The sequence below is a fragment of the Dryobates pubescens genome, chromosome 5 (genome assembly GCF_014839835.1).
Source record: "Dryobates pubescens isolate bDryPub1 chromosome 5, bDryPub1.pri, whole genome shotgun sequence".
Classification (NCBI taxonomy): domain Eukaryota; kingdom Metazoa; phylum Chordata; class Aves; order Piciformes; family Picidae; genus Dryobates; species Dryobates pubescens.
Window position 1 is genome coordinate 28104229 of NC_071616.1, and position 26571 is coordinate 28130799.

The 26571-nt window shown below is 43.8% G+C and overlaps 1 protein-coding gene across 1 annotated transcript in view; it reads left to right on the plus strand.

Annotated features, from left to right (window-relative positions):
* Positions 1-19792: 19792 nt before the first annotated feature.
* The window catches only part of CLMN (calmin), a 72455-nt gene continuing 65676 nt past the window's right edge, over positions 19793-26571 (plus strand). Inside the window, exon 1 of the mRNA XM_054161886.1 lies at positions 19793-19999. Within this exon, the coding sequence (XP_054017861.1) occupies positions 19918-19999 (82 nt within the window). The 5' untranslated portion in view covers positions 19793-19917. The remainder of the gene's footprint in view (positions 20000-26571) is intronic.

Consider the following 26571-nt stretch of genomic DNA (forward strand, 5'->3'; position numbering starts at 1 on the left):
TGCGTGTGAAATCACAGCTGAGTCATTCTTTCAGATAAAGGAGCTTTTTGGAGAATATCTAAGGAGATGTCCTTCAAGATTCACAGAGGTATAACACTGGTGCCTTTTCTGGCTGTACAAGCTATAGCTTGTTTCTGCAGAAAAGGTGTGAGCGACTCAGTGGCAGACATCTGCCTTTTTATAAAAGCAGTATCACCAACTCCAGAGGGGTAAGTGTACTCAGCCATTGTTAACAGGGAAGTTCTGAACAAGAGTTTAATAAAAGAGAGATTGAGCTAATAAGCAGAAAAGAAGCAATGCTAAGTTCATATGATGGCATATCTAAAATTTCTATGGATGGAGACAAAAGATGGGTGCAGCTTGGAATTCATCTATATGCCCCTGAAGTACACAGTGTATTTCTTAGGCCAAATGGCAGGGGCATTTTTTAACCTTGTCACCTCCCACAGAAATACAGACTATTAGGTGCCTCTAAATATCCCACAATGAGGCCCCAAGTGTCAAAGACCAGCCCACACAAGCCTGTAAATGGAGAGCAGGTGAGAGGAGGAATAAGGAAGAATAATGACAGGTATTCATCACATCCTTCGAAGAATTGCTTCATGACATTCACATGGGCCATGTAAGTATGAGCAGTGAAGAAGAGATTCAAAAACGTAGGATTTATCTACTGAAAGACAATCTTTAATTAAAGCAAGTGAACATGAGGGAGCAGAAAATCCTGCCTAAGGAGCTGCTTCCACTTAGTGCTGAGCACCTAACTGAAGACATCTATTTTTATCAAGCATTTATTTTACAATAGCAGTAGTGCCTCCAACCACGACCAGGCCACCAAAGTAGAGAATAATCCTGCTCCCTAAAAAGAGACAAAATAAACTAATGAACTGAAAGTGTTTCTTAGGTCACATAGAATTTTTCTTTGTTTTGTTTTTGCTTGGTGTTTTTTTTTCCTTGAAAACTCAGGAAAACACTCAAGTAGATGGCCAAGACGCTCACAAATATCTTGTATAATTTGGCAACCACCATGTTCCACATCTAATTTCATTACAGCACCTTGAATGTTTTGGGCGGTTTTTTTACAACGGTTTTTGCACCTTTAACAACCTGTTGATTATTGTGTTCTGAAATTACTCACTTCTTTAAGAAAAACTTAAGAGAAAATTTCATTTAGAATTGCAACACCTGGAGAAAATCAACATCAAGTGACTTTTAGGCACTTCTAAACAGGAAATACTCCATTTATTTTTTTAGCTGTGTTTGTGTAATAAAGTCTAGCATCCAAGTGTGAGCAACACATTTTCTTGTTTTATTAAACAGCATGAAAGGATTTATTACTTCTCCACTGAATGCACTTCTGGCACCAAATGGAGCTGGACAATAATTGTCAGGCACTGGGTTTAACATTATGAGAAAACACCTATGGTGGAGTTAGAGTTTATTGTATAATGAAAAATACACCTAGATGGTGAGGCTTCCTTTGAGAATTTGCTTGGTGAGTATAATCTCAGGTACTACTGCTTAATAAATTGGATTCTTTGAAACAGAAATTAAAGTACTGAAATAGTATCTAAGGCAGCTACTTTTCTTTCCTTCCTCCAGCTATGTGAAGTTCCTTGAGAAGGAAAATAAAAACAGAGGGAATGGAGTACATTTCTTTCATCACTCACGTTAACCACTTTTACTGAACCTAACAGGTTAGGTCTGAGATGCTCTCAAAGAGCAGAGTACCATGATCGGGGACTTTTCTCCCCCTCTTCTCTGACCTGTCTCAACTGCACTGGCTGTCGCTGTTCCTTTGGTCCTACAGCAGGCTGGAGCCAGGTGTGAAGGACTTCCCTCTCTCTTTGTTTTATTTCCTATGTGTCAAGGGAAAGGTGCCCCATGCAGGGCGAGAGCCTTGAAGATGGGCTTGGCTGGAAAGAAGCCACTGGCTGTTTTGCATGGTGGGCAATGTTCTCAGATGGTTGGGAGCTCCCCAGAAATGGAGACTGATGGGAAAAGGAAGAAGTGTGATTAAACCCAAAGTCCTGATCTTCAAGATGATGAGCAGAGGGGATCAACCTTCACTGCTCTGCTCATGAGTTCCCTTGCACTTCATGCAGGCAAATGTGCTTGTGCAAAGTGCCTGGAAAATAGGAGTGGCAGAGCTTTATGCTCTTGCAGCGCTGTCACAAATGACTGCCCTAGGACCAAACATGAAAAAGGCTCTATGGTCCCAGGCTGACAAATTCTCCCCGAGGTCTCAATGGAGCATAGCAACACTTGGTGTATGATTTGTTTTCCACAGAGACAGGGCAGTGCATGTGTTCCAGGCTTTGGGTTGACTAATGAAAAAGCTGTCCCACTGACTGCCTCCTTTGGAGGACAACAGCAGGTTCCAGCCAGCACGGTACAACCTGTCCTCTCTGCCCCAGCGTGGAAGGCAGGAAGGTGGGAAGCAGAGCATGGGTGGGGCTGGTCCTCCTAATGAAGGGAAACACTGAAACGCATCTTTCTGAAAGCTACCACAGTGTTTGTCTTTAACACCACCTTTTATGAGCGTGCAACATACTCATGCAAATGAGTATGTTGGATTATAACCAGGAAACCTCACTGTTTCCTGATTATGGTGCCTCCTCTATCCCTGTGGTGCCGTTTCCATGCTCGCACACTCGAATGCCACATCTAGGTGTTTGCACAGGCGTCCGAAGCAAGCCGAGATGCTGGCAGGCGCCAGGAGAGGGCAGCGGTGCCCAGGTCTGGGCGGCTGTCCGAGGGGAGCAGTGCGCTCCCGGCCCCGCGGCGGGGAGCTGCGGCCTGCCCGCGGCAGCCCCTCCTGCCCCCGCACCAGGCAGTCCGCGCACGGGGGGGTTTCAAGGCCATTATTCTGCAGCAACACTAGCGACTATATATCAGGGAACCTAGCGATAGGCTAAGGGATAATGTTTTCAAAGTGAAAGAGGATAGATTTAGACCTCATCAAATTCAGTAAGATAAAGTACAAGGTCCTGCATCTAGGTTGGGGTAATTCTGGGTACCAACACAGGCTGGGGATGAAGAGATCAAGAGCAGCCCTGTGTAGAAGGATTTGGGGGTGTGGTGGATGAGAAGCTGGACATGAGCCAGCAATATGCACTTGCAGCCCAGAAGGAAAGCTGTATCCCGGGCTGCATCCAAAGGAGCATGGCCAGCAGGTAGAGAGAGGTGATTCTGACATTCTGTTCTGGTGAGACCACCCCTGGAGTAGTCTGTCCAGTGCTGGGGCCATCAACACAAGAAAGGCATGGACCTGATGGAGAGCATCCAGAGGACCACAGAAATGATCGGAGGGCTGGAATGCTTCTCCCATGAATCACAGAATCACAGAATCAATAAGGTTGGAAAAGACCTCAAAGATCATCAAGTCCAACCTATCACCACAAACCTCATGACCACTAAACCATGGCACCAAATGCCACATCCAATCCTCTCTTGAACACCTCCAGGGATGGTGACTCCACCACCTCCCTGGGCAGCCCATTCCAATGGCTAACAACTCTGTGAAGAACTTTCTCCTCACCTCGAGCCTAAACTTCCACTAGTGCAGCTTGAGACTGTGTCCTCCTGTTCTGGTGCTGGTTGCCTGGGAGAAAAGGCCAACCCCCACCTGGCTACAACCTCCCTTCAGGTAGTTGTAGACAGCAAGAAGGTCTCCCCTGAGCCTCCTCTTCTCCAGGCTAAACAATCCCATCTCCCTCAGCCTCTCCTCATAGGGCTTGTGCTCAAGGCCTCTCCCCAGCCTTGTTGCCCTTCTCTGGACACATTCAAGAGTCTCAATGTCTTTCGTAAATTGAGGGGCCCAGAACTGGGCACAATACTCAAGGTGTGGTTGAACCAGTGCTGAGTACAGGGGCAGAAGGACCTTCCTGTTCCTGCTGGCCACACTATTTCTGATGCAGGCCGGGATGCCATTGGCCTTCTTGGCCACCTGGGCACACTGCTGGCTCATGTTCAGCCAGCTGTCAACCAGTACCCCCCGGTCCCTTTCTGTTTGGCCACTCTCCAGCCACTCTGACCCCAGCCTGTAGCACTGCATGGGGTTGTTGTGGCCAAAGTGCAGCACCCAGCATTTGGACTTGTTAAATACCAACATGTTGGACTCTGCCCATCTGTCCAGCCTGTCAAGGTCCCCCTGCAGAGCCCTTCTACCCTCTAACAGATCAACACCTGCCCCCAGCTTGGTGTCACCTACAAATTTACTGATGACTGACTCAATCTCCTCATACAGATCATCAATAAAGATGTTGACCAGAATGGGGCTGAGCACTGATCCCTGGGGGACACCACTAGAGACTGGCCTCCAGCTGGATGTGGCATCATTCATCACCACTCCCTGGCCTCAGCCCTCCAGCCAGTTCCTAACCCAGTACAGAGTGCTGCTGTCCAAGCGACGAGCTGACAGTTTGGCCAGGAGTTTGCTGTGGGGGACGGTGTCAAAGGCCTTGCTGAAGTCCAGATAGACTACATCCACAGCCTTCCCACATCCACCAGGCGGGTAGAAGAAAGAGCTGAGAGAGTTTTGGTTAGCTGGTCTGGAAAAAAGAAAGGCTACAGGGAGACCTTATAGCAGCTTTTCAGTAATTAAAGGGGAGCTTATAAAAAAGATGGGAACAATCTGTTTATCAGGGCCTGTCACAAGAGGATGAGGGGTAATGGTTTTGAACCAAAAAGAGGTAGATTCAGACTAGATATAGGGAAGACATTTTTTACAGTGCAAGTGGTAAAAATATGGAACAGGTTTCTCAGAAAGGTGGTAGAAGCTCCATCCCTGGGAACATTCAGAGTTAGGTTGGACAGGGCTCTGAGCAACCTGATCTAGTTGCTTACTTCAAGGAGGTTAGACTAGGTGACCTTTAAAGGTCCCTTCCAACTCAGACCATTCTTTGATTCTAAAGAGTGTTTATTGATTACTTTCAGTTGCTTCTTGTGAATTTAAAGGATCCTTTTCATTTGGGCATACAGCAGATCTCATTGGCAATGCATGAGAAGCACAGGTGAAGCAAACTGGAAACAAAAGAAAAGCCTTGTCTGTTAGTCTATGCTTCCTGCATTCACTGAAGGAAACAGGAAATCACAGCTGGTGTGTATAGCTAAAAGTAAGATAAATCTCCAAAATTGTTTATGCATTTGCACATTAATGTCTTGGTGCCAAAAAAAAAAGTTATTCATGCACCATAATCCCACTATGGCACATTTGCTATATAAAACCTGAGCCACGATAAGATCTTTCAGTTCTACCTCAGTTATGCAAGCTGCAGGACATTACATTCTTATGAACATGCAGATAACTGACATTTTGAGGAAAATTATTACAAGTAATAGATACTATAGGATCTAGACCTGATTATAAATAACAGGGACATTGCTAAAATAGGTGTACTTTACAACCAGTTTTTAAATTTGTCTGGCAAAAAAATAGGTCAGGCCACCCTAAATGGTATTTGCAATGTGGTTTCAGGCAATTCTGAAGTCAGTTTTGGGAAAGTAATTTAAAACTTGTATGTGATGTATCCCATAAATTACAGAATCAGGGAACTCAGAGTATATTTGTGTGATCCTGTGCTGAATATGACACTTTGGTTTCAAAAAGCAGAACAGTACCTGAACCTAGGAAATGAAATATGAGAGGTAGTCAGAAAATGTCCTGAAAACAACATTTCTTTGCTACTGTAGGTATGCCTGTCAAATTTTCAATGCAGTTCTTAGGGCTATCCTTATCACCTTCATAATTCTGACTCCTCACAGATCATAGATGTCTCCTTGCAATCACACTCTGGAGTCACTCATTCAAGGCATCAAGGCCTTCATTTGGCTAGAAAACAGCTCCTTCTGAGTATTGCAGTTGCATGCACAAAGGATGCACCCCCGTACAAATCATAGAATGGTTTGGGTTGGAAGGAATGAAGGCCTATTCCTATGGAAAAATGCAGCTGGGATTCAAGCCATTTCTTGTATTTATACTTGGTCTGTTTTTTCGTACAAGTGTGATACCAGTGATAATTCCTGGGTGAGTAGACAGCTCTGTGCCTGAAGTCTCTTTCCACAGGCAGAAAAACCTAGCCTGGTAACTCATATTGGTGAAACAGAAGTCTGGTAGGAGTAAAAATAATTATAAGGATTTTAAAAAATGTATTTACTTCCAAGTTTCTACACAAAAATCCAGAGCTGGCACTCTTATCGTATTTAAACAGACTGGACATTGTTTCTGTCTGACAACTCAGCAAAGCAGCTAAGCATGTGCTTAGATATGAACAACAGCAGGGGTGGAGGGAGGGAGGAAAACATGAACAAATGTAGCAATCCTTTCTGTGTAGGCATGGACACTGGAGGTATTTGGAATCAGGAGATGTTAATTAGAAATCAGGTAATTACATCAGGGTTAGCCAGAAAATGTTACCTCTCAAGAGGAGACCAACATGGCATTGGCCAAATGTATCACAATCTACAAAACGCCAGCCTCCGAGTCAAGTCCTCTCCAGCATCATCCCCATGGAATGAATGGCAATAATTCCATCCTCCCAGTGGCTGGTACCTATGAAGGAAGTGGTTAATTCCTTCTCAGCCTCTGTGGCACAGAGTAAAAACTCTGGTCATTTTAATTAAAAAAAAAAGGGGGGGGGCGGGTAAAAGCGGAGTGGAGAAAAAGGGCAGGCTTTAAATATTTATATAAGCTGCTTGGCAACAAATTGCATGTGATCTTTATAAAAACAATGAGTTCTCATAGAATTTACATTGTGTTTGAATTCGGTGCTAATGGCTCCCCACCAGTGCTCAGTGTCTGGTTTGTGGGAAGAAAACAGTGAGCGATGTGTTGTATTGTGCATTGTGTGCTGCTACTCCAGCTCCCTGAGAAAGATGGAGCTGCCACAAGTTGAGGATTGAGGCAGGAATAAATCTGTGGCTTTTACAGTACATGAAATGCATTAGGTGGGACTTGACAATGCTGGTGGTTGTACACTTAAGGTGTAATCCACACACACAGCTTGGTGCTCCTGAATATAACGGCTGGCTGCAGGCCTGCCTCCTTCAGTCTCAGGAAATTAGCTGTGTATCCAGTACTTTTCCCTCAGATATGATGTCCACTTGCCAGCTATTAAACAGATTGTAATCCTTTCCCTATCAGCTGAGAACTGATTTAAAACTGATATATCATCTGTTCAGCTTTGCAAGAAAGACAGAGCATACCTGCACTCGCAGCTGCTCAAAGATCATTGAAATCAGCTGAGAAAATCATGAGATTTCTCAAAATATTAAGCACTATATACTTTTTTTTTCCTCTTTCCTTCTCTTTACATTTTTTTCCCCCTACATGTTGGCCCTTTTACCTTTTGATGCCACTGAAGCATGTTTTCCTAGATTTCTTACATTACCGCTGAAGCCAAACACATACTTAATCCCCCCTGCCACCAATTCTCTTCCTGGAAGGAGAATTGACTTTTAAGTGACTATCATTTGCAGCAGCAGTGAGAAGAGAACAATGAGGATTTCTGGTATGTGGTTTGCAATGGTTATACCATTTCTCTGCAATAATGGCCTTAAGTTAGGACCATTGGAAACATTCCTGGTGAGGGTACAGGAGTTAAACACATGCAATACCAACTGGGTTGCTCTAAAAAATGATATAAAAAAAGACTTGAACATGGGTGTGTTACTCCCACATTCATTAATTCCATATATATGTGTATGTATATGTACATCCACAATGGGGAGGCCATACAGGCTACATACATACACAGGTATGAATTGTGCTGTGTATGTAAATCATAGAATGGTTTAGATTGGAAGGGAACTTAGAGATCATCTACTCCAATCTACCTGCCATGGGCAGGGATGCCTCTCAACTAGGCTTGATTGTTCAAGGCCTCATGCAACCTGGCCTTGAACACCTCCAGGGAGGGGGCATCCACAACCTCTGTGGGCAACCCATTCCAGAGTCTCACCATCCTCATACTCAAGAACTCCTTCCTAAGATTCAGCCTAAACCTACTCTGCCTCTGCTTAAAACCATTCCCCCTTGTCCTATCACCAGACACCCTCATGAAAAGTCCCTCTCCAGCTTTTCTGTAGGTCCCCTTCTGGTATTTGAAGGCAGCTATAAGGTGCCCCCAGAGTCTTCTCTTCTCTAGTCTGAACAACCCCAGCTCCCTCAGCCTATCCTTATAGCAGAGGTGCCCCAGCCCTTGGATCATCTTTGTGGCCCTCCTCTGGACTCACTCCAACAGTTCCATGTCCTTTTTACAATGGGGACACAGCTGGACACAGTATTCAAGAGGTCTCCCAAGAGATTTTCAAATGTTTTCAAATGTTGTGGCAATAGTTTTGATATATATGACATTTTTATTAGAGATATTAGTTTTTATATATATTATAGATATAATAGTTTTTATCAGGATAGTCTAATGAAATCTGGAGTGTGTGTGTGTGTGTGTGTGTGTGTGTGTGTTAGTCACTGTCTCTCTGAATTGAGGGCACAGGATTAAATTATGACTATCAAACTATTCACCTTTGTCAGTGGATCTAATCACAATCTGTTTGATAGTGACCAAAAAAATGCCGTCTGACGGCAGCTTTGTAGCTTTGTGAATGAGTGAATTAGTTCCCACTGGCTGAGCACTAACTGCAAACTGTTATCGCTTCACAGTTGCTGTTACTACTTTTGCTTTACTCAACAGCTTCATTTTCCAAGGTAGAAATCTGTGAGGGAAGAAATTAAAACTCTTTGACCTAGTCTGTGTAAGAGCTGGGAAAAATGAAAAGAAAAAGAATAATCTTTCAAGATAAACCTAACAATACTAAAGGCAAAGGACGGACAGATCCCCTGATCTAACTTTTGTATTACAGGACATTACACTTCACACAATTAACCCACTTCTGAATAAACTGTACTGTGTTTGAGTATGGCACATCTTCTAGAAAGGCATGCTCTCTCTGAAGACAGTAAGTTGGCAAATTTTCTTTTCTCTGGGTGACTGACTCACTATTAAAACCTCCTCATTTGGATTCATCTTGGCTTCAGCTTCTGGCCGTGGGTTTTTGTCTTTCTTGTCTCCTCTGCATTTAAAAATCCTTTGATGCCCACTGTTTTCTTGAAGCACCCTGTTCACTTTTACCTCTTCATGGAAAATTTCCATGACATTTCATCAATCATCTTAAGAAAGAGCTCCTGGACAGATACAATAAAATGCAACAAGATGTGTGAAAGCAGGTATAAAACACAGCAAAGGCAGAACTCTCCAGTGTCGTGGCATATGGTTACACTTTCACCTCACCCTTGAATCTGGAAGAGCTCCCACAAAAATTTGGATGAAATAGGATAAGCCATTGACTTGTATGTAACCACATGAGCTATAACAAGGAAAATTCTGGATTGTTCAAGCTGTGAACAGTTGGGCAGAACTTACTAGAGCTATGAGATGTGGAAGACTTTTACACTGATATTTCTACAGTCCTGGAAACAGTTTTTGATGCTGGGACTTTCATTCAAACCTATCACTCACTTTTGTGTTGGTTTTGGCAGGTAGGAGATTGCACCAAGTCTTTCCTTATTTTTTTACCAGCTCTTGTATGGGGAGGATTACAGAGTGTTTTCTATCTCCAAACTTTCTTCTGAAATGACACCTTGGATTTTGTACTGTGTTGTACTATGATATTGTCTGCCAGTCCAGGTCAAGGGGGTTGTAAATGGAAGCATTCCTGAGCCTTTCTCAGAAGCAAAGTAGAACCATTTCCAGCAAAGCTGACTTAATAATACTTGCTAAGTGATAATGCCTCATACTCCCATCTTCCTCCTTAACTGATGTTGATTTTTGCAAAGAAGTTATCAAACCAAGGAAAACAGTGCATACATACATAAAATTACATCAATTTCTTAGCTCCTCAACCCTCATTTCTGGTATCCAGGCATGACTGAGCAGAGGGAGGTGGGACATGAGAGGAGGCAACTCCAATGAAATCCTCATGCTGATCTGCTGCTAAGTTGTCACTTCAGCCTGCATTTCTCTTCTCATGCACACACAAGTACCTACAAACTCAATGTTGGAAGTTTTTGGGTGTCCCACATCCTGGAATATGTCTGCTTGTTTTCTCTCCAGAGCTTTCTGTTTAAAGGATGTGTTCGAAAGCTGTTCTTGTCCTTTTTCGGCAAATACACAGAGATAGGAAGCAGGCAGCCACCTGCCATGTTCTTACTGGGATGCTGCTCTCCAACCCAACACTGAGGGCTCTGCTGACCCCTGCAAAGCAGGGACATCAAAATTCGCTTAAGCAAAGGCTCTGCTGTGTGTTTTCTAACATGAGTTTTAAAGTGATTATTTAGTCTTTAATGTCATATTGGTTAGAGGCTTATAAACCCTCATAGGTACTTGCAGTTAACTGTGGTGAGGTGAAGTAGCACCAACCATGACTTCTAAACTGTCATATACTGCAACCACAAAGCCATGTCTGACACTGGTAGCACTCCCCAAGGTCACACTTTGAAGCACAGCAAAGAGGAACTTTTGGAATCATCAAATTCCTTCTGCTAAGGAATCACTGCTGGGTTTTAATTCTCCCTGTTTTCAGAGGCTTCTGGCAGAACTGAGACATTAAATATTCAGTGAAATCCAAGTAAGGTTTAAAAATGCCTGCTCTGAAAGAGCTTGGAACCATTAGTGCATCTCAGACTGCAAAAGCCTCTGCCTGGCAGGTATCAGAGCCATCCACTTTTTAACCTCCAAATATTATCAGCTTATTTACCAGGTACAGGTAACTGCCCCTCCATTTGAAGCATTGGTATATTTCTGTTACTTGAAAAGGTAATGTTATTTGGGAAGACCAGAGAAGGAATCTCTTCTTGCATCTCTGTCACAGTGAAGCTGACTTGACATTGGGTGTAAAACTGAAACCACTTCTTCAAATAGAAACAAACGAATAGGAGAATGGTTGAACTGCTTCTGAAGGGAGCTGCATCAACAGGGAGTTTAGCTGAATGTTGCCTTTGGAGAATATCTAACATCTCTAGTGCTGTGAAAGAGGTCAGGCAGTTCAAAAGTAGCCTTCTTGCTTGCTTGCTTCTAAGAAATGAATTCATTTTGTTGTTATGACTAAGCACACATCTTAGATCACACATAATTCATCCTTCCACAAACATTTTATTGCAAAAATATGCAGGTTGTTTTCTGCAATATAAAATATTATTTCAGGGCTTCTAGATTTTGTTACAGGCAGGTTAAGACAGGAAATTACAGAAAATTGCAATATATAAGAGATTTGAGATCTGCAGATGGAAAGCTGTGTATAAAAGCCAGCAATGTTATCTACTATTTTTATAGCATCTGCAACCACAGTGCTCAAACACTGTAATAACTGCCTGCTGCCCTGCTTCCAGCCCTAGCATGTATGGACTGAAAACCAGACTGTACAATCTCCATTTTCAACTTGAAACATTCACTTCTCATTGATGTTCAAGACAGGTGATTTAATAGAATAGAATAGAATAGAATACACCAGGTTGGAAGAGACCTTCGAGATCATCATGTCCAACCTATCATCCAACACCACACAATCAACTAAACCATGCAACCAAGCATCCTGTCAAGCCTCGCCCTGAACACCCCCAGTGACTACGACCCCACCACCTCCTCAGGCAGCCCATTCCAATGGGCAATCACTCTCTCTGTGTAAAACTTCCTCCTAACCTCCAGCCTAAACCTCCCCTGACGCAGCCTGAGACTGTGTCCTCTTGTTCTGGTACTGGTTGCCTGGGAGAAGAGACCAACCTCTGCCTCACTACAACCCCCCTTCAGGTAGTTGTAGAGAGCAATAAGGTCTCCCCTGAGCCTCCTCCTCTCCAGGCTAAGCAACCCCATCTCCCTCAGTCTCTCCTCATAGGGCTTGTGCTCCAAGCACAATTTGCACTGTGTTAAATTCATAGTTAGGTTCAGAAATAGTCTTTCCCAGCGAAATGTTATTGAAGAAGCCTGGCCTTGTATCTGCTATGTAAAAGGTGAAAGCATCCCAAATTCCTCTAATCAAGGTAATTAGGTAGAGAAGAATGTAACTTTGCTATTTAGGATCACCTGAAGCTGAATACTGTGCAGTAGAGCAAGCTGGCCCACCTTGAGTGACATTCAGCTGTGGCTGGATTGCTTCTTCCTGCACAACTTCACCAGCTTATAAAGCTCTACAAGATCTTACCACCAGGCATCATCATCTCAGGAAATAGCCACCATATGAAATCACTGCTCTGTTGTCCCTCTCTCCTTCCATGAAGTAAGTCCCTTTGTGGCACAGTCTCCTCTGTTTCTTCAGTCATTGTTTAGGCTGCAGCTTGCATCAGGCTGGCATCTCTACCTTTGCATTGAGATGAGATAGAATAAGTAGTGAAACTCAAGCTATGGAAACTCCTAGGAGACACGGATGCTCTCAAGCTGAAATCTTTACTCCACGCGTCTTTTACCTGGCTCATACAACTTCTATACTTGGAAAAATGGTACCCTTTGATCCCCTTACTCTTTCAGATTGCAACCTTTGTTCATCATCTACTGGGGCAACAAATCTTCCTAGCATGCTAGGGAATCTGAAAGTCCTGAATTCAGTTGGTTACACACAAATGAGAGCAAGCCAGGCTCACAGGGAGGAATTACACAATACTGTCACATGGATGAGATGAATGGCATCCATCAGAAACTAAGGAAAAATAGGAAGGCAAAAAAATAATCAACAAGTTTCCAGAAATTAGATGGAGTTTTTTCTGTGTTTTCTCTGAATTAAGGAAGGATTTTGCCCTAGTAAAATGGGAGATTTTGAACAAAAGGCCCATGGCAACAGAAACAAACCAGCTCCACAAGTACATAATATTCAAATGAGTTTTACATAACTACCCTTCTTTTCTTCCAGTCTTCAGACTGCATGAAAGAATGGCAGAAAACCAAACTGAAAGTAAGAAAACCAGCCTGCAAGCCAGGGAAGGACCTTTCCCATTGCCTCTGTCATATAAAGCATGAATGTTCAGAATAAATCACACCTTCCAATAAACAATGCTCACCAAAGCAAATGAAAAAAAATACAGAAGGAGGACTGGGAATGACTCACCTGCACAGTTCTTGCATATGGAAACTGTCCCTGATGTGACACTATCACCCCAAAAGACGTAGGTCTTAAAAACACCACTGCTCATTGGCAAGTGCATTTTGCTCCTGTTGGTACAAACTTCACCTTGGCAGCAAGCAAATTCAGCTGAACGTATCCAAGTTAGAAGCCATTGTAATTCCTGGCATTTTTTGGAGATGGTGGGGGAAAAATTATTTACAGCATATGGAGACCTTCTGTCAAGACCCATAGTCTACCTATTGTCATTATGTGGCAACAGGTGACATGAATCAGTGTGGCTCATAAATATGCCTACAGGGTGCACTTCTGGGAATTGGTGAAGGAGAGTAGAAGAAGGGAGGTTGGTCAACATCCAGAGTTTGAGTATACACAGGGCCAACAATCACCACACCTCTTCTCTTAGCACCTGAATGGGACCAAGTGAGGTTTAGTGGGGCACAGTACTTCTGTTTCTAAGCTGGTATTTATTTTATTGATTATATAAATTTATCAGTTCATAGAATCACAAAATGGTAGGGGTTGGAAGGGACCTCTGAAGATCATCTAGACCAATCCTCCTGCTAATGAAGGCACACCTAGATCAGGCTGCACAGGAAGACATCCAGATGGGTTTCAAAAGCCTGCACCTCTCTGGGTGTCCTGTTCCAGTACTCTGTCACCTTCAAAGTAAAATTTTTTCTTTTAGTCCTTTAGTTCTAGTTTGTACCCATAGTCGCTTCACCACTAAGAAGAGCCCAACCCCATCCTTGTGATCTCCACAGTTTATATGCATTATAAGATCCACTCTCAGTCTTCTCTTTTCCATGCTAAAGAGCCTCACGGCTCCCAGCCTTTCCTCAGAAGAGAGATGGTCCCCTAGTGATCCTTGTGGCCCTTCACTGGATTCTCTTTCCCTGTCCTTCCTGAACTGGGGAGCCTAGAACTGGATGCAATACTCCAGGTGTTGTCCTTCTTGGCCAGCAGGGCACGTTTCTAGCTCATGGTTAATTTGTTGTCTACCAGCATTCCCAGGTTCTTCTCCACAGAGCTGCTTTCCAGCAGGTCAACCCCTAATTCATACTGGTGCACGGGCTTATTCTTCAGGTGCAGGACTCCATGCTCACCCTTATTGAACTTCATGAGGGTCACCTCTGCCCAACTCTCTAGCATGTCCAGGTCTTGCTGAATGGCAACACAGCCTTCTGGTACGTCAGCCACCTCTCCCAGTTTTGTATCATCAGCTGGCTTGCTGAGTACACTCTCTTCCTTCATCCAGGTTGTTGATGAAGACGTTGAGCAAGACGGAACCTACTACCGAACCCGGTACTGGCCCCTGGGGAATGCCACTAGGCACAGGGCTCCAACTAGACCATTGATCACCACCCCAGGACTTTTGTTACAGAAGTTACACATTCTTTTGTTACACATTCTAGTGAACATTTTAGTTCTTCTAAAGAAAAAGTCATAAAACACTTTTTAAGGCCTATTTCCTTTTTTAAATGATCTCACTTTCTCCGGTTGCTTAATTCTCTTATTACAATATCTCTCATTCCTTTTGCATTTTTTCCTGACAGTCTCCTGTTTACTTGGTTAAATTAGACTGTCTTTTTTTCTCCTAACTTTTTGTTTTGCTTTGATATTCTATTTCACATGGTACCCCTCCCATTGTTTACATGTGTGTGGGCAGAGGAGCCAGACTAAGGGGTGGCTGCTGTTGGACAGGGTAATAGAAACAAAATCTTCACTTAGCTCTTCATCTGACATAGCTGATGAGTCTTTTCTCACGGCTGGCACTCCTTGGTGTTTCAGATATGGGCTAAACAAGGCAAATGAAGTGTTGATGAGTGGCATAGTGGTTTGATTATTGCCTTGAAATGAAGTTATCATTCAGGCCAGGTTGTACTGTATCTGTAAAATATGAGAGTTAAATAAGATTTTTGATTACTTTCCTGTGCTACAGACTTCAACTCTCCTCACTTTTCCTCATTTTGCTAGAGAGTAAGAACAATTCCTTTTTCAATCCTCTACCAGGAAGACTTCAGAAAAACAGATTAAGGATTGAATAAGATCCTCACCTTCTCTGTAGCCCCTTTTCAGGGGGACCAGAAAAGTATACAGACTCACGGGCTATACCAGTGGTTTAGGGGCAGGACCCAAATTCCCATCACATTTCCAGGAACACTATTTGTTGTGGTCAGAGCATCCCATTGCAGGTGTGTTGCATTCAACATGGATGTTTTGGAAGCATGTGTAGAGGGAAGTCTAGCAGAGATCAGATTGAAGACATTTTTCAGCTCTTTGACCAGAGCAGCTAGGGATGGCTAAGGCATATCTGCATAAGAAATGATGCTTCTCTGAGGTTTGGGGTGAATATACATGATTTCTTCACATGGACATACCTATTACAAGACAGACAATGCCTTTTTCTGGTTACCATTGGTCTGGAACTGGTTTAAATAAAGCCAGAATATAATCCATTCCTGGACTAATTGTTTATGTGAGGAATTATGCTTATAAAGACAAAACAATTTAGCTGCAGTGGCATAAATGTCTTCCTTAGTTCCATAAATAGCTTCCTTTGTGTCAGACACCTCCCCTTGCCGTTTTATCAGGAGCCACGGGGCACCTTCTCTCTGGAAAGACACAAAGCTTAGCTGTAGGATTTGAGGGTTTTCTTGCTATTATCAGACAATCTTAAAACAGACATTTTCTTCTCAAACTGAGAATTCAGCTCATTAAATCACTCAAAGGTAAGATATGCAAAGAATGGTAAAGTAAAAAAAAAAATTTAAAATCTTTATTCTGAAAACACTAAAAAGGCAAAAGATGCAGGTGAGCTCCTCATGAACTTCCTATTAGTGGTAAGCTCTTCATGAACTTCCTATTAGACTCTTTGTCTTCTCATATGCAAGAGAAATATTTTACTAATAAACCTGTTATTATAGTTCAGAGTCTTTGCCAAGTGTTTAATGCTGCCCTGAGTAACAAGTCTGAGCCAAGGGAATTAAATGTAACCCTCTTTTCCAGTTATAGAATTGTCCTTAAATATCAAAAGGTAAGTGAACTTTAATAATGAAATCCAAAATTGCTTTTTGTTTTGGAGAAGTCCTTTACTTCTCATTGTATATAATCAGTCACTTCTTAGATGGGATACAGTATTTTTCACAGATGATTTCCCACAAGCATTTACAGATTTGATGACAAGTAACATACTGTTCGGAGTTCAGGCACTATCTGAGAATAGCAGATTTCATACTTTCTTCTGCAGCTGATTCACAGATCTCATGGTTGCAGGGAAGAAAGTAAAAATGTAAGGAAAAATATTTACAAAGGATGCCCTCGCTGATCTCAATTTTTCTTTTTTTTTTAAGTGTCCTTTCTATTTTAGAGGCTTAGCTTTTTACTTTGGAGCACACAGTTCTGCATACATTGCAGGGGTTTTACAACCATTTCAGAGGAGTTTCTAACTATGAGGGCCTCTGCTAACTGCCAAGTTCGTTTGGGAAGGTGCTGAAGAGCTATCTGAAAGTCTTGGACAGACAAATACAGGCAACAGGGCTGCGGTCTCCCTGGACGGAGCTGCACACTGGCTAAGTGAAACTAGACCAGAGTTTTCATTCACAGCAGCACATGGTCCAGCATATTAATGTAAGATGAGGTCAATGCAGATTATATTGACGTACTTGGCTAGAAACTGGAGTGCCCAAACCTGCCAGATGGGCCTGGACCCCAAGTCAGGGCTGAGGTCCTCCCTGACTCACTGGCAGGAAAAGGGCAGGCTGTGTTGATACCCTGGCCTTCCCATCCGTGCAGGAAGAGCAGGCAGTCCCAGCCAGTGCCATTTTGCTTTCAGAAGACATGGCTGCACAGAGCAGATGCTTTCTCAGGTATGAAAGATTTAATGCTTTTCTCCTCTCCCTAAGCAGTTTTAATGTTCTTATGCCCACAATATTAATAATTTACAACATCTTAACCCAATCTGACCCCGAGACCCAGACTGTGCAGGTTAAATGCAGCTGCCTGGCAGGCCTGGAGATGTCAGAGGCACCAAGGCTGCACTCTCCTCCACCCTGATACTGGAGCTGGGTAGTTCTTGTGCAGGGACAGGGAGCAGGGTGCAGCCAGTAATTAGCCCCAGAAAAGTGTGCAGAAAGCAGTAAATCACAGGTGTAATGTCACACATCGTGGGACTGACAGTGAGGAGTTCTTTAATTGCTTCCTCTGATCTTTGGACTTTGGTCCCTCTGCTGCACTTCACTGTCCACTTCTGTACCAGAAAGTGTGGGACCAGCAGGACTAGGGAAGTGGTTGTTCCCCTGGACATGGCATTGGTGAGGCTGCACCTCCAATACTGTGCTGGAGTGCGTCCAAAGGTGTTGGAGTGTGTCCAAAGAAGGGCAATGAAGCTGGTGAAGGGTCTAAAGCACAAATCTTATGAGGAGTGGATGAAGGTAACTGGGGTTGTTTAACCTGGAGAAAAGGAGGTTGAGGGGAGACCTTCTTGCTCTCTACAACTACCTGAAAGGAGATTGTAGACAGGTGGGTATTGGTCTCTTCCAGATAACAAGCGACAGGACAAGAGGAAATGGCCTCAGGTTGCACCAGGGGAGGTTTATATTGGATATTGGATTGATTTATTCACCACACTGAGCACTGGAACAGGTGGACCAGGGAAGTGGTTGAGTTACTATCCCTGGAAGTATTTAAAAGACGTGTAATGTTGGACTTAGGGAGGTGGTTTAGTAGTGGACTTGACAGTTTTAGGTTAACAGTTTGACTCAATGATCTTTAAGGTCCTTTCCAACCTAAATGATTCTGTGATTCTACGGTTCTGTTGCTGAAAGCTTCAGGCTGGTCCACTTCTTATTCTTTTATCTAAGTTGCTTCCCAACTCCCTTTCTCCAGCTGGCATACTGACCATAGCAATTGGCCACTGGGAGGTCTCATGAGCAAGCCAGTGTAGGGTGGAGAGGCTCTCTAGAGAGCACATGAAATCCCAGCTCCTGGAGGATGCCCACATATGATGAGACAATGCCTTGGCTGTTCCTGTTTGACATTGGCAGTAGTTCTGCTTTGAGCAGCAGTACAGACTAGGGACATCCATCTGTCCCTTACAGACAGTATTTCACTAATGTAGGGAAGTTATTTACCTGCTTTTCCCACAGCCACACTGGCTCAGTTTCCAGCTCCACCTCTAAACACGGTATTCATGCATTCAGCCCACTCGGTTAACTCATGGAAAAAAACAGATCCTCCCAACAGAAAATGAAGTCAAAGTCAGGCGCTTGATTTGTGCAAATCTGGTTAACCTCAGATATGTTTTTCTTTTCACAAGCTGTTTCTTCTGCTCCTTGCATTCAGGTTTATCAACTCTTTGGTCTGGTATTAATCTGTCCTTACATTCATGCAAAACTTTCAAGTCTTCATACGTAAACAGCTAAAGACTATCCATCACTCTTGGAGACCAGGTTTTGGGATAGTTCACTGGTGCATGTTATAGCAGTGATGGAATAGTTCACCTATTAGATGCTTGATGGGTGACTGTGCCTTCTCACCATCTCATTCTAATTTTAAATCGTAATAGAGAAATCATCCAAGCGGGCTGTGGGAAGAGCACTACATTCCTGAGCTGGGTGAAACAACTGGTTGCATGGAGTAAGCATTTACCTGGGATCACACAAACACTTCCAACTTCAAAGAACCACAATCTCTAGATCCCAGTTTGTTTATATTTAACTTTGTAGATTTCAATGAGTATGTTTTGCTAGTCTAACTAATGGTGCTATACTAGTCTGACTGGATTGTGTCAGAATTTTCTGTTTACATTATACAGTCTTCATCATGGTTTGAAAACAGGCATGAAACTACAACAGGCATGAAAATACAACCAGTGATACATTGTAATGAGATGCCTTGTACGTGAAGGAGCTGCTCATGCTGCTCTGAGTTTGCAGAGCACCCATTTTAGTGCTACTGAAGAGCCTTGATAACAATTATTGCCTGGTTTTGATGAAAAACAGTGTAAATGAAGATATTCGTTTGAAAATTCATCACAAAGGAAATTCGACAGCCTGAACAGCCTAGGAAAAGCAGATAAATGAATACACAAACAGACTTTTAGTGCTTTTAATTTCTAGTGGTGCTTATTTCATCTCCACGAGGAAAAACTTCTCTGCCATTCACACTTCCATTTCTGCCGTGGATGGGTGATTTATTCTGGGGGATGACACTTCTCCCCTCCCCAGGCACAACAAGATAAAGCAGACAAGAGCTCGGTATTCTTTGCAACCCCACTGCCGCCTCAGCAAGAAAAACGTATTTATTTAGAGAGCCAACAGGCCGCTCCCGAGCGGGATGAGGCGTTGGGCGGCGAGGGCACCGCTCCCAGCAGGGCCGGGGGCTGGTGGTATCCGCAGCGATGAGGCTAGGGCAGGCTGCGCCCGACAGGGCTGTTGGTGCTGGGGCCGCGCCACCGCCCACGCCGCTCTCCAGGGAGGCGCTGTGGGAGCCTCTCTGCCGCCAGTGAAAGCAGGAAGGGGGCAGCAGGCGAGCAACTGCCCGCGGTGAGGGACACCACCAGACCCCTGCCCCGCTCCGCCCCGCTGCGCTTCAGCGCTCCGCCGCCCTCGGCCGGCCGGGCGGAGAGTGGCGGGTGGGAGGGAAGGGAGGGCCGCGGGGCGGGGCGCAGCGTTGCGCGGAGAGGGGCCGCCCCCCCCCTCCGCCCGCTCCGCGCCGCGCCCGCCGTCGGTGCCGGTGAAGGCGGCGGTGGCGGTGAAGGCGGCGGCGTTGCCGCCGGCTCCCACCGCCCCCTTACCCCGGCCCCGCGTCCCCATGGCCGGGCAGGAGTGGGACTGGTTCCAGCGCGAGGAGCTGATCGGGCACATCAGCGACATCCGAGTGCAGAACCTCCAAGGTAAACCAACACCCCCGGAGAAACCCCTCCCTCCGCCTCCGGGCCGCCCCGCTCCCCTTCCTCGCTTTGCGCCGCTCTTTCCTCCTCCGCCACTGCCCGTGCCCTGGCGCGGGGTTGCCGATGGCTCTCCAGCCCGCCCCCGGGGCCGCGGTTCGGACTCCCTCGGCGCCCCGAAGCGGGGGGCGATGCGGCTTGCGGGGCCGAAGTGGGGAGGACAGCGGGTCCAAAGTTTACCCCGATTGCGGCGCCGGGCCCGCCCAGCCCGCTGAGAGCCCCAGCGCCGGTGCGAGCGGAGCCCGGCCCCGGAGGGAGAGACAGGGCGCGGGGGCTCCGCGGGCGCTGGGGATGCTGCGGGGGCGAGGGACAGCACAGCCCCGGGACCCGATCTGGCAGGTAGTGCCACCCACAGCATCTTCCCTGGGGGCCGTCGAGGAGGGGGGCTGCAGGTTCCGACTCAGCTCGCTGTCCCTCGGGGGGACCTCGCCGGCTGGGCGGCGCAAAGCGAGCGGTGCCGGGGCGCACCCTGCCTCTGCGGGTAACGGGAGCCTCGCCTTTTGACCTCTCAGAAGCAAAGGCGCCCCACAAGTTGGGGGGCAGAGCCCACCCTGCCACTCTAACCTAGTGATGTGGAAGTACTCGGCCAAAGCCAGGATACTGCTCTAGGTCTTTTAACAGCGCAGTCTGGAGGGAAACCGAGGGCTATCAAGGTATTCCATTGAATGCACCTTCTCATAAGATACTGTTAAATAAACATGGACAGAGATTTTGGATAAATCACTTGTGAGATACTCTCCTATTCTGCTACAGGCTGTGCTGGTGAAAAGGATGCAAATACCTTGGTTTGAATGAGTTCGATACCAGTGTAGTAGTTCCTGCAAAGTTATGCTTTCCCTTCACCAACCAACTCCGTGAGCAACAATTGATGAAAGAAGGAACAACAGCAGTGCTTTATGGGAGAACAGCTCATTTAACACCAATCTTAATCAACAGCTCAGATCTGACTGCAATGTATCTTCATGTTCCATAAAAATAATAGACTTGACTTATAGGTCATTATCTCTTCCTGTTTGTGCATAATGATATTAAAGCACTGTCTACTGGCAGAGGCAGTGCAGTTCTGGAAGCGAGTGTTGGTTTAGCTTCATTATAGAAGATGGATAATTTATCAGAGAAGAGACTCAAATGAACCATTGATTCATCCCTAATGTTGCATTAATGCAGTTAACTGCTGATGGGGTCTCCCCACAGCATCTTGACCTCGTCACCATAATCTCTGAAATTTAGATTCTGGGTACAGACAGGGCTGTTGATTCCAGGTTGAACTCCCCTTGAATTTTCACATCCTCATTACAGTGTAATTTCTACATTTTTCACTCCTAGCTCTGTCTCTTCCAATTCTGTGTGTTAGCAAGGATGGCCTGCCTCTGAAGCATGGTTGCTTGAAGCTGTACCAATTAAACCAGATTAATCCTTAGTTCATGGGCATTTTTTGAGAGAGTACAGAAAATGAAACTCTTCTTAAGAAGAACAACACGTTTTTGGCTTTGCCCCATGTTATTTGTGGTAGAAGGAGTTAAACGCACTTCCCCTTGTGGAACTTAAAATGCATTTATACAGATGCACACAGCCTTCTCTAAAATTCCTGTAGTCCTGGAGGAGAATATCTTCCTACTGGGCAAATTCCTTTGAATAACATGATGCTCATGAAAAAAACCCAACCCTCCTGTTCCCTTCTTATCATACAAGAAGAATTTTGAGAGGTATATTGGATGTCACATTACCTATACTATTGAATTGAGTTTTAAGAAGTTCTTTGCCCCGTGTGGACAATTATAGGGGACAAAGGGCATTGCTTCTAAGGTGCTGCCTCAAAGGACGTTTTAATATCTATCACTTACAGTACCTATGATTTGTAACACGTTCTCGCATTATCTTCTGGAGATGAGAAATGTTTTACAGATGGTGAGGCTGATACTCGGCAGAGTGTGATTTTTGTCACTCAGGAGCTCCGTGGCAAAGCATGGCACTTCTCTTCAGTGTCGTTTCTTGTAAAATGGCAGCATATGCTCTATGTTCATATGTTGTAATTAAACTTGTGCCTGCTTTACAATTAAAGATTCATTCTATCCTCTCAAAACAATGTGATCGGAATCACAGCTAGTATCATTGTTTGTCAGTGGCAGAATCGATAATGGTTTTGATGCGCTAGAAAATCATGAGTCTGGGATGAACAACTAGCTGGGGATGATGCAGAGTTTCCAGCAGCACCAGCAGAGCAGGGCCACAAGAAGGATCACAAGTGGTAAGGGTCTCCAGCTGCTGCTGCTGCATCTCCCATTCCTCCAGCACTCTCTTCCAAGACATGTTTGGGGTAGGTTCAATGAAGTTGACAGCTTGTCTTATTCCAGAATCCACACTTACAGTGGGACATTTTACATATGTGAAAGTGCTTTCTCGTGTCTAGGGGCCTCATGGTATAGTACCCCGTGATATACCCAAGAGGGAGTATGTTGTAAGGAGAGGATGAGAGGCAGCACCTAAATATTTGCAGATAATAAACAGCACATGAAAACACTGGCATCTCTGTGTGCAGAGGTGGAGATTTTTCGCTGGTGCATGGAGCCAGCCAAATACAAGGTCTGGAAGGCAAATGGACGCATTACTGTCATGCTGTGTCCAAGCCATCCTACCCAGCATCTGATGGAAGAGCCCAGGAAGGTGAACCTAATTGGTGATGACCATGCAAAATAGTACCACTAACACCTCAGCAACCTAACTGCTATTAAAGTTTCTGCAGGCATTACAGAGCCATATACTGTAGCAGTTTTACATACCTTTTCCGCCTCTTTTTTTAAAACCTAAATTACTGATTTCTCTTGAAAAGTTCTTCATTTTCTTCTCTAAGCTGTTGAGCATTACTGACGTAAAATACTATTTGAAGATAGCATATGCTGTTTCAGTCTGTTGCATCTTCCCTCTCTAATTCAGTAGTCCCACATCCAGGAAAGATCCACGATGCATGGTACTGGGAAGTGCCTGCTCTTATGGAGTGCCTTTGCAGTGGTATGACCCCACTGAATTTAGTTGTTGTAGGTGCGTGTGCTGGGTGCTGAGGTAGCCTTGGGAAGTATATATTCTGTCATGTAACTGGTGGGTGAAACTATGGCATGCGTGGGATGCTCAGCTTTTTCAGAGGGAGACTAAAACTGACAGCAAGGAGTGAAACACGCTAAAGAGACTGGACATAGGGGGAAAAAAGGATGGTTTTAAAAATGGATTTACATCTGGATATTTAGACATAGGAATATAATGATGGCCTTTTATGTTCCCTTTCCATCAAGATCTGAGACTTGACATTTTATTTTTTTCAGTGAAGGAAATAATGGTTCAAATCTGTCACAGGTAAGTGATGCTAAAAGCCAGGCACACTGCTTCCATTCTCAACAGAGGTAATTTCAGAAAACAGAAGCAAAAGTGACAGTCTGATGGAGAAGAGGAAAAGGGAATGTAAAGAGGAAATAAGTGCCAGGTGTGGTGATGCGCAAACAAAGTTTCTCATTCCAGGTCTGTTCAGTTTCTAAATATATTTAACAGACTCTTTGTTCTATTTCTGTATTCTCTATGGCAAATTTGTCCACATACTGAAAGGGAAAAATGGAGCCTGTGCAGAATGTAGGAGCATATCATCAAGCAATGGAAACTCAATAATTAATTTCCTGCCAGGAGATTTTTTTCCCCCTTCTCTTTCTTTCTTTCATTACACCACCAGCGGGAACATTTTGTTACAACACAAGAACAGTTTAAAATCTTTGCTACTGGAAGCTTGATTTAGGATCATCAAAAATATACTCTCTTATGTGGTGAATTCAACTCACTAGAAAGAGGCAACATCCTCCACAGGGTTTATTATCTTTTAGATGATGTTTTGATCATGTGCTTTGCAATAATCTGGAAGTATATTTAACAGTACATATCTTTCCTTACATTCCTTGCAATGAAATATGAAGAGATGAATACTTTATTTAGTCAGATGTGTTGTCCATCTCTGGCAAACAAGTGCTGTTGCCACCACTTAAAAATAATTATGGGTTGAATGTTCATTTTGTATATTTATAATAGAGTATGTGGGCTGGGATGGTAGAACTCTACCATTCTATGGGAGGATTAGATAAGGATTCTGAAGTCCAGCTGCTTGTAATTTTTCTGCTGCAGAGTTTGGTGCACAACCCACAGAAATCTGTAGATGTTTATTCCTTGATTTCAGTATGTTTAAATACTTTCCTGAGTCTCAGGCATGCTCTGTTGAGGGTTGCTGTCAGAAATAAGGCAGGGGGGGGGAGGCTGGAGTGGGGAAAGTGGTGACAGGTTGGAGGAATTAAACTGAACAATACCAGCCTAATTCGTTCACTGTCCTTGTCCTAGTTTGTACCTGTGGATGAATCACTTAGCCACAAACTTCCAGCACTCTCTGATTTTGCTTATCATGTCATTTGGATTCTTAAGATCTAGATTTTAGAAACTTTGAACAGTAGTAACTATAGTAGTTGCTTATATGAGCCTCAGTTTCCTTTGAGGTAACAGGTCCCAAGAGATATGTCTCAAGAGGTAATATGGATGCTTAACTCTGATATAAAAGTTAACTCTGGCATTTGTAACTGACAACTAAAGGCAGATGCTGTAGTCGATCTTTTGTTTATCCATTTATGTATAAAGCATAATTCTTAGGACTTTTGCACTTAAATAGAAAGAGTAATAATTTTTTTTCTAATTACCAGATACAGCAGCATTTAACCCATTTGCTGTAGTTGAACATGGTTTTAAAACTGTGGAAATTTCATAAATAGAAAGTAACCATTTTTAATGTATCCATTCATCCTGACAAAAGTAAAGTGCTGTAACTTTTCATTACTTTAACTCTTCCATAACTTGTCACCACATTCAGCAGGATTTCTTTCTGCCTGTAGATATGTTCATTTCAGTGGAACTCTTTGTAGATTAGAGTGACGTTTGGAAAGATTAAATTGCCTGGAGAATCCTAGAAAAGCCTGGAAGAACTACAAAGCAATCCTATTTTATAGAAAGGTGAAGGTGAACAGGTCTGAGAGTTACAAATGTGAACTCCCAAAATAAAGGTTCAGATCCAGGTACAGGAAGCTAAAGATCATGCTGGAAACCTAAATGTTCTGATGGGGATGGTGTTTGTAAGGGCACTCTCACACTTGACAGCATTTGTCAGCAATGGAAGGAAACCTTACCTGCTTCAGATGTAGGAAATGTTGGCAGTGAAATAAAGGAGCAGTGAGAGGTAAGACAAAATATAGGCTGCATGTTTCAGCTTGCAGTTTTAACAAGGTCAGTGCTTAGTTTCTCTAACAAATTAGGAGTCTGGGTTGTCTGTCCCATTGCATGGATGAAATTACACCAAATTCAAATCATGCCCAGTAGCATGACAGTCAAACAAACTCTTACACCCATATTATTAACACTTCATTGTAGGAGAGACTGTGTTTGGCATCCAAACATGGACCTGACTTGAGGCATGGGGTTGATGAGGTGTCACTTGCCAACATCCCAGTCCCTGTATTTCCTTTGTGGGCTGTTCACACACTGGCTAGCCTTGGTGTTGGGAGAGCTGGTGACTCCTCAGACTGTATCATTTGCTTGAAGTTGAATATTATTAGTTAAAAAATCACAGTCTTCATAACACTGTGTTAAAAGTAGTGCCTATTTAAAAATATACTCCCCATAGTTTCTCCTTGTGTTTTCTTTTGCCCACTCAGCTTGGGCAGAAATTCAAATAATTCTTTCTCCTAAAGACAATTACAAGGTTATTGTACTTGCATCCTGAAGTATATCTATTATTTACTTTGAAAATATTACAAAGGGGTGATTTGATTTCCTTTTTCCATTTTGAAGGCAGAATTCTATTGGGCTAGAATAAGCAATCATGGGCATTTTAGCTTGTCAGTGTCCATTTAAACATTATTTGTTTATGTCCTATGCTGTTTATACTTCCTGTTGTTGCAGAATGATTAAGGGCTTCTGTCTAAAGGGGAAGAGCCATATTTCATATGTCTTGTCATGTAGAAGTCAAAAAGATTCTCACAATTATGTATTCAGGAGAAGACATTACTAGATAAGCAGTCACATCTGTGCCAGTGCTGGGGTGATGTAGGGCATCACAGCACCTTTTAAGAAATGTGCCTTTTTCTACATGCTCTTCTATTTTTACCTCTCCTCAACCAGTTAAATACAGGCACTGTAGGTGGAGGATTGCAGAATGAATTTTTCTTCATTATAATTGCTGCATTCTTCTGTGCAAGCAGCTGAGCTATATTGTAGATTTAGTTCAAGTCTTTATAACCATGAACACAAGCTTGTATCAGCATCAATCTAAGGATGCTCATAAGAGCATCAGCATAAGTGCCTACATAGTGAATACCTGTGGACATGTAACTTTTACAAGCTGAGAGAATGTCTGTAGAAAGCCAGAAATCTTGCTGAACCTGAAAAGATGTTATCAAAAACACTTCAAGGATAACTCTGATATCCATGCCCATGACTTGGTTTAA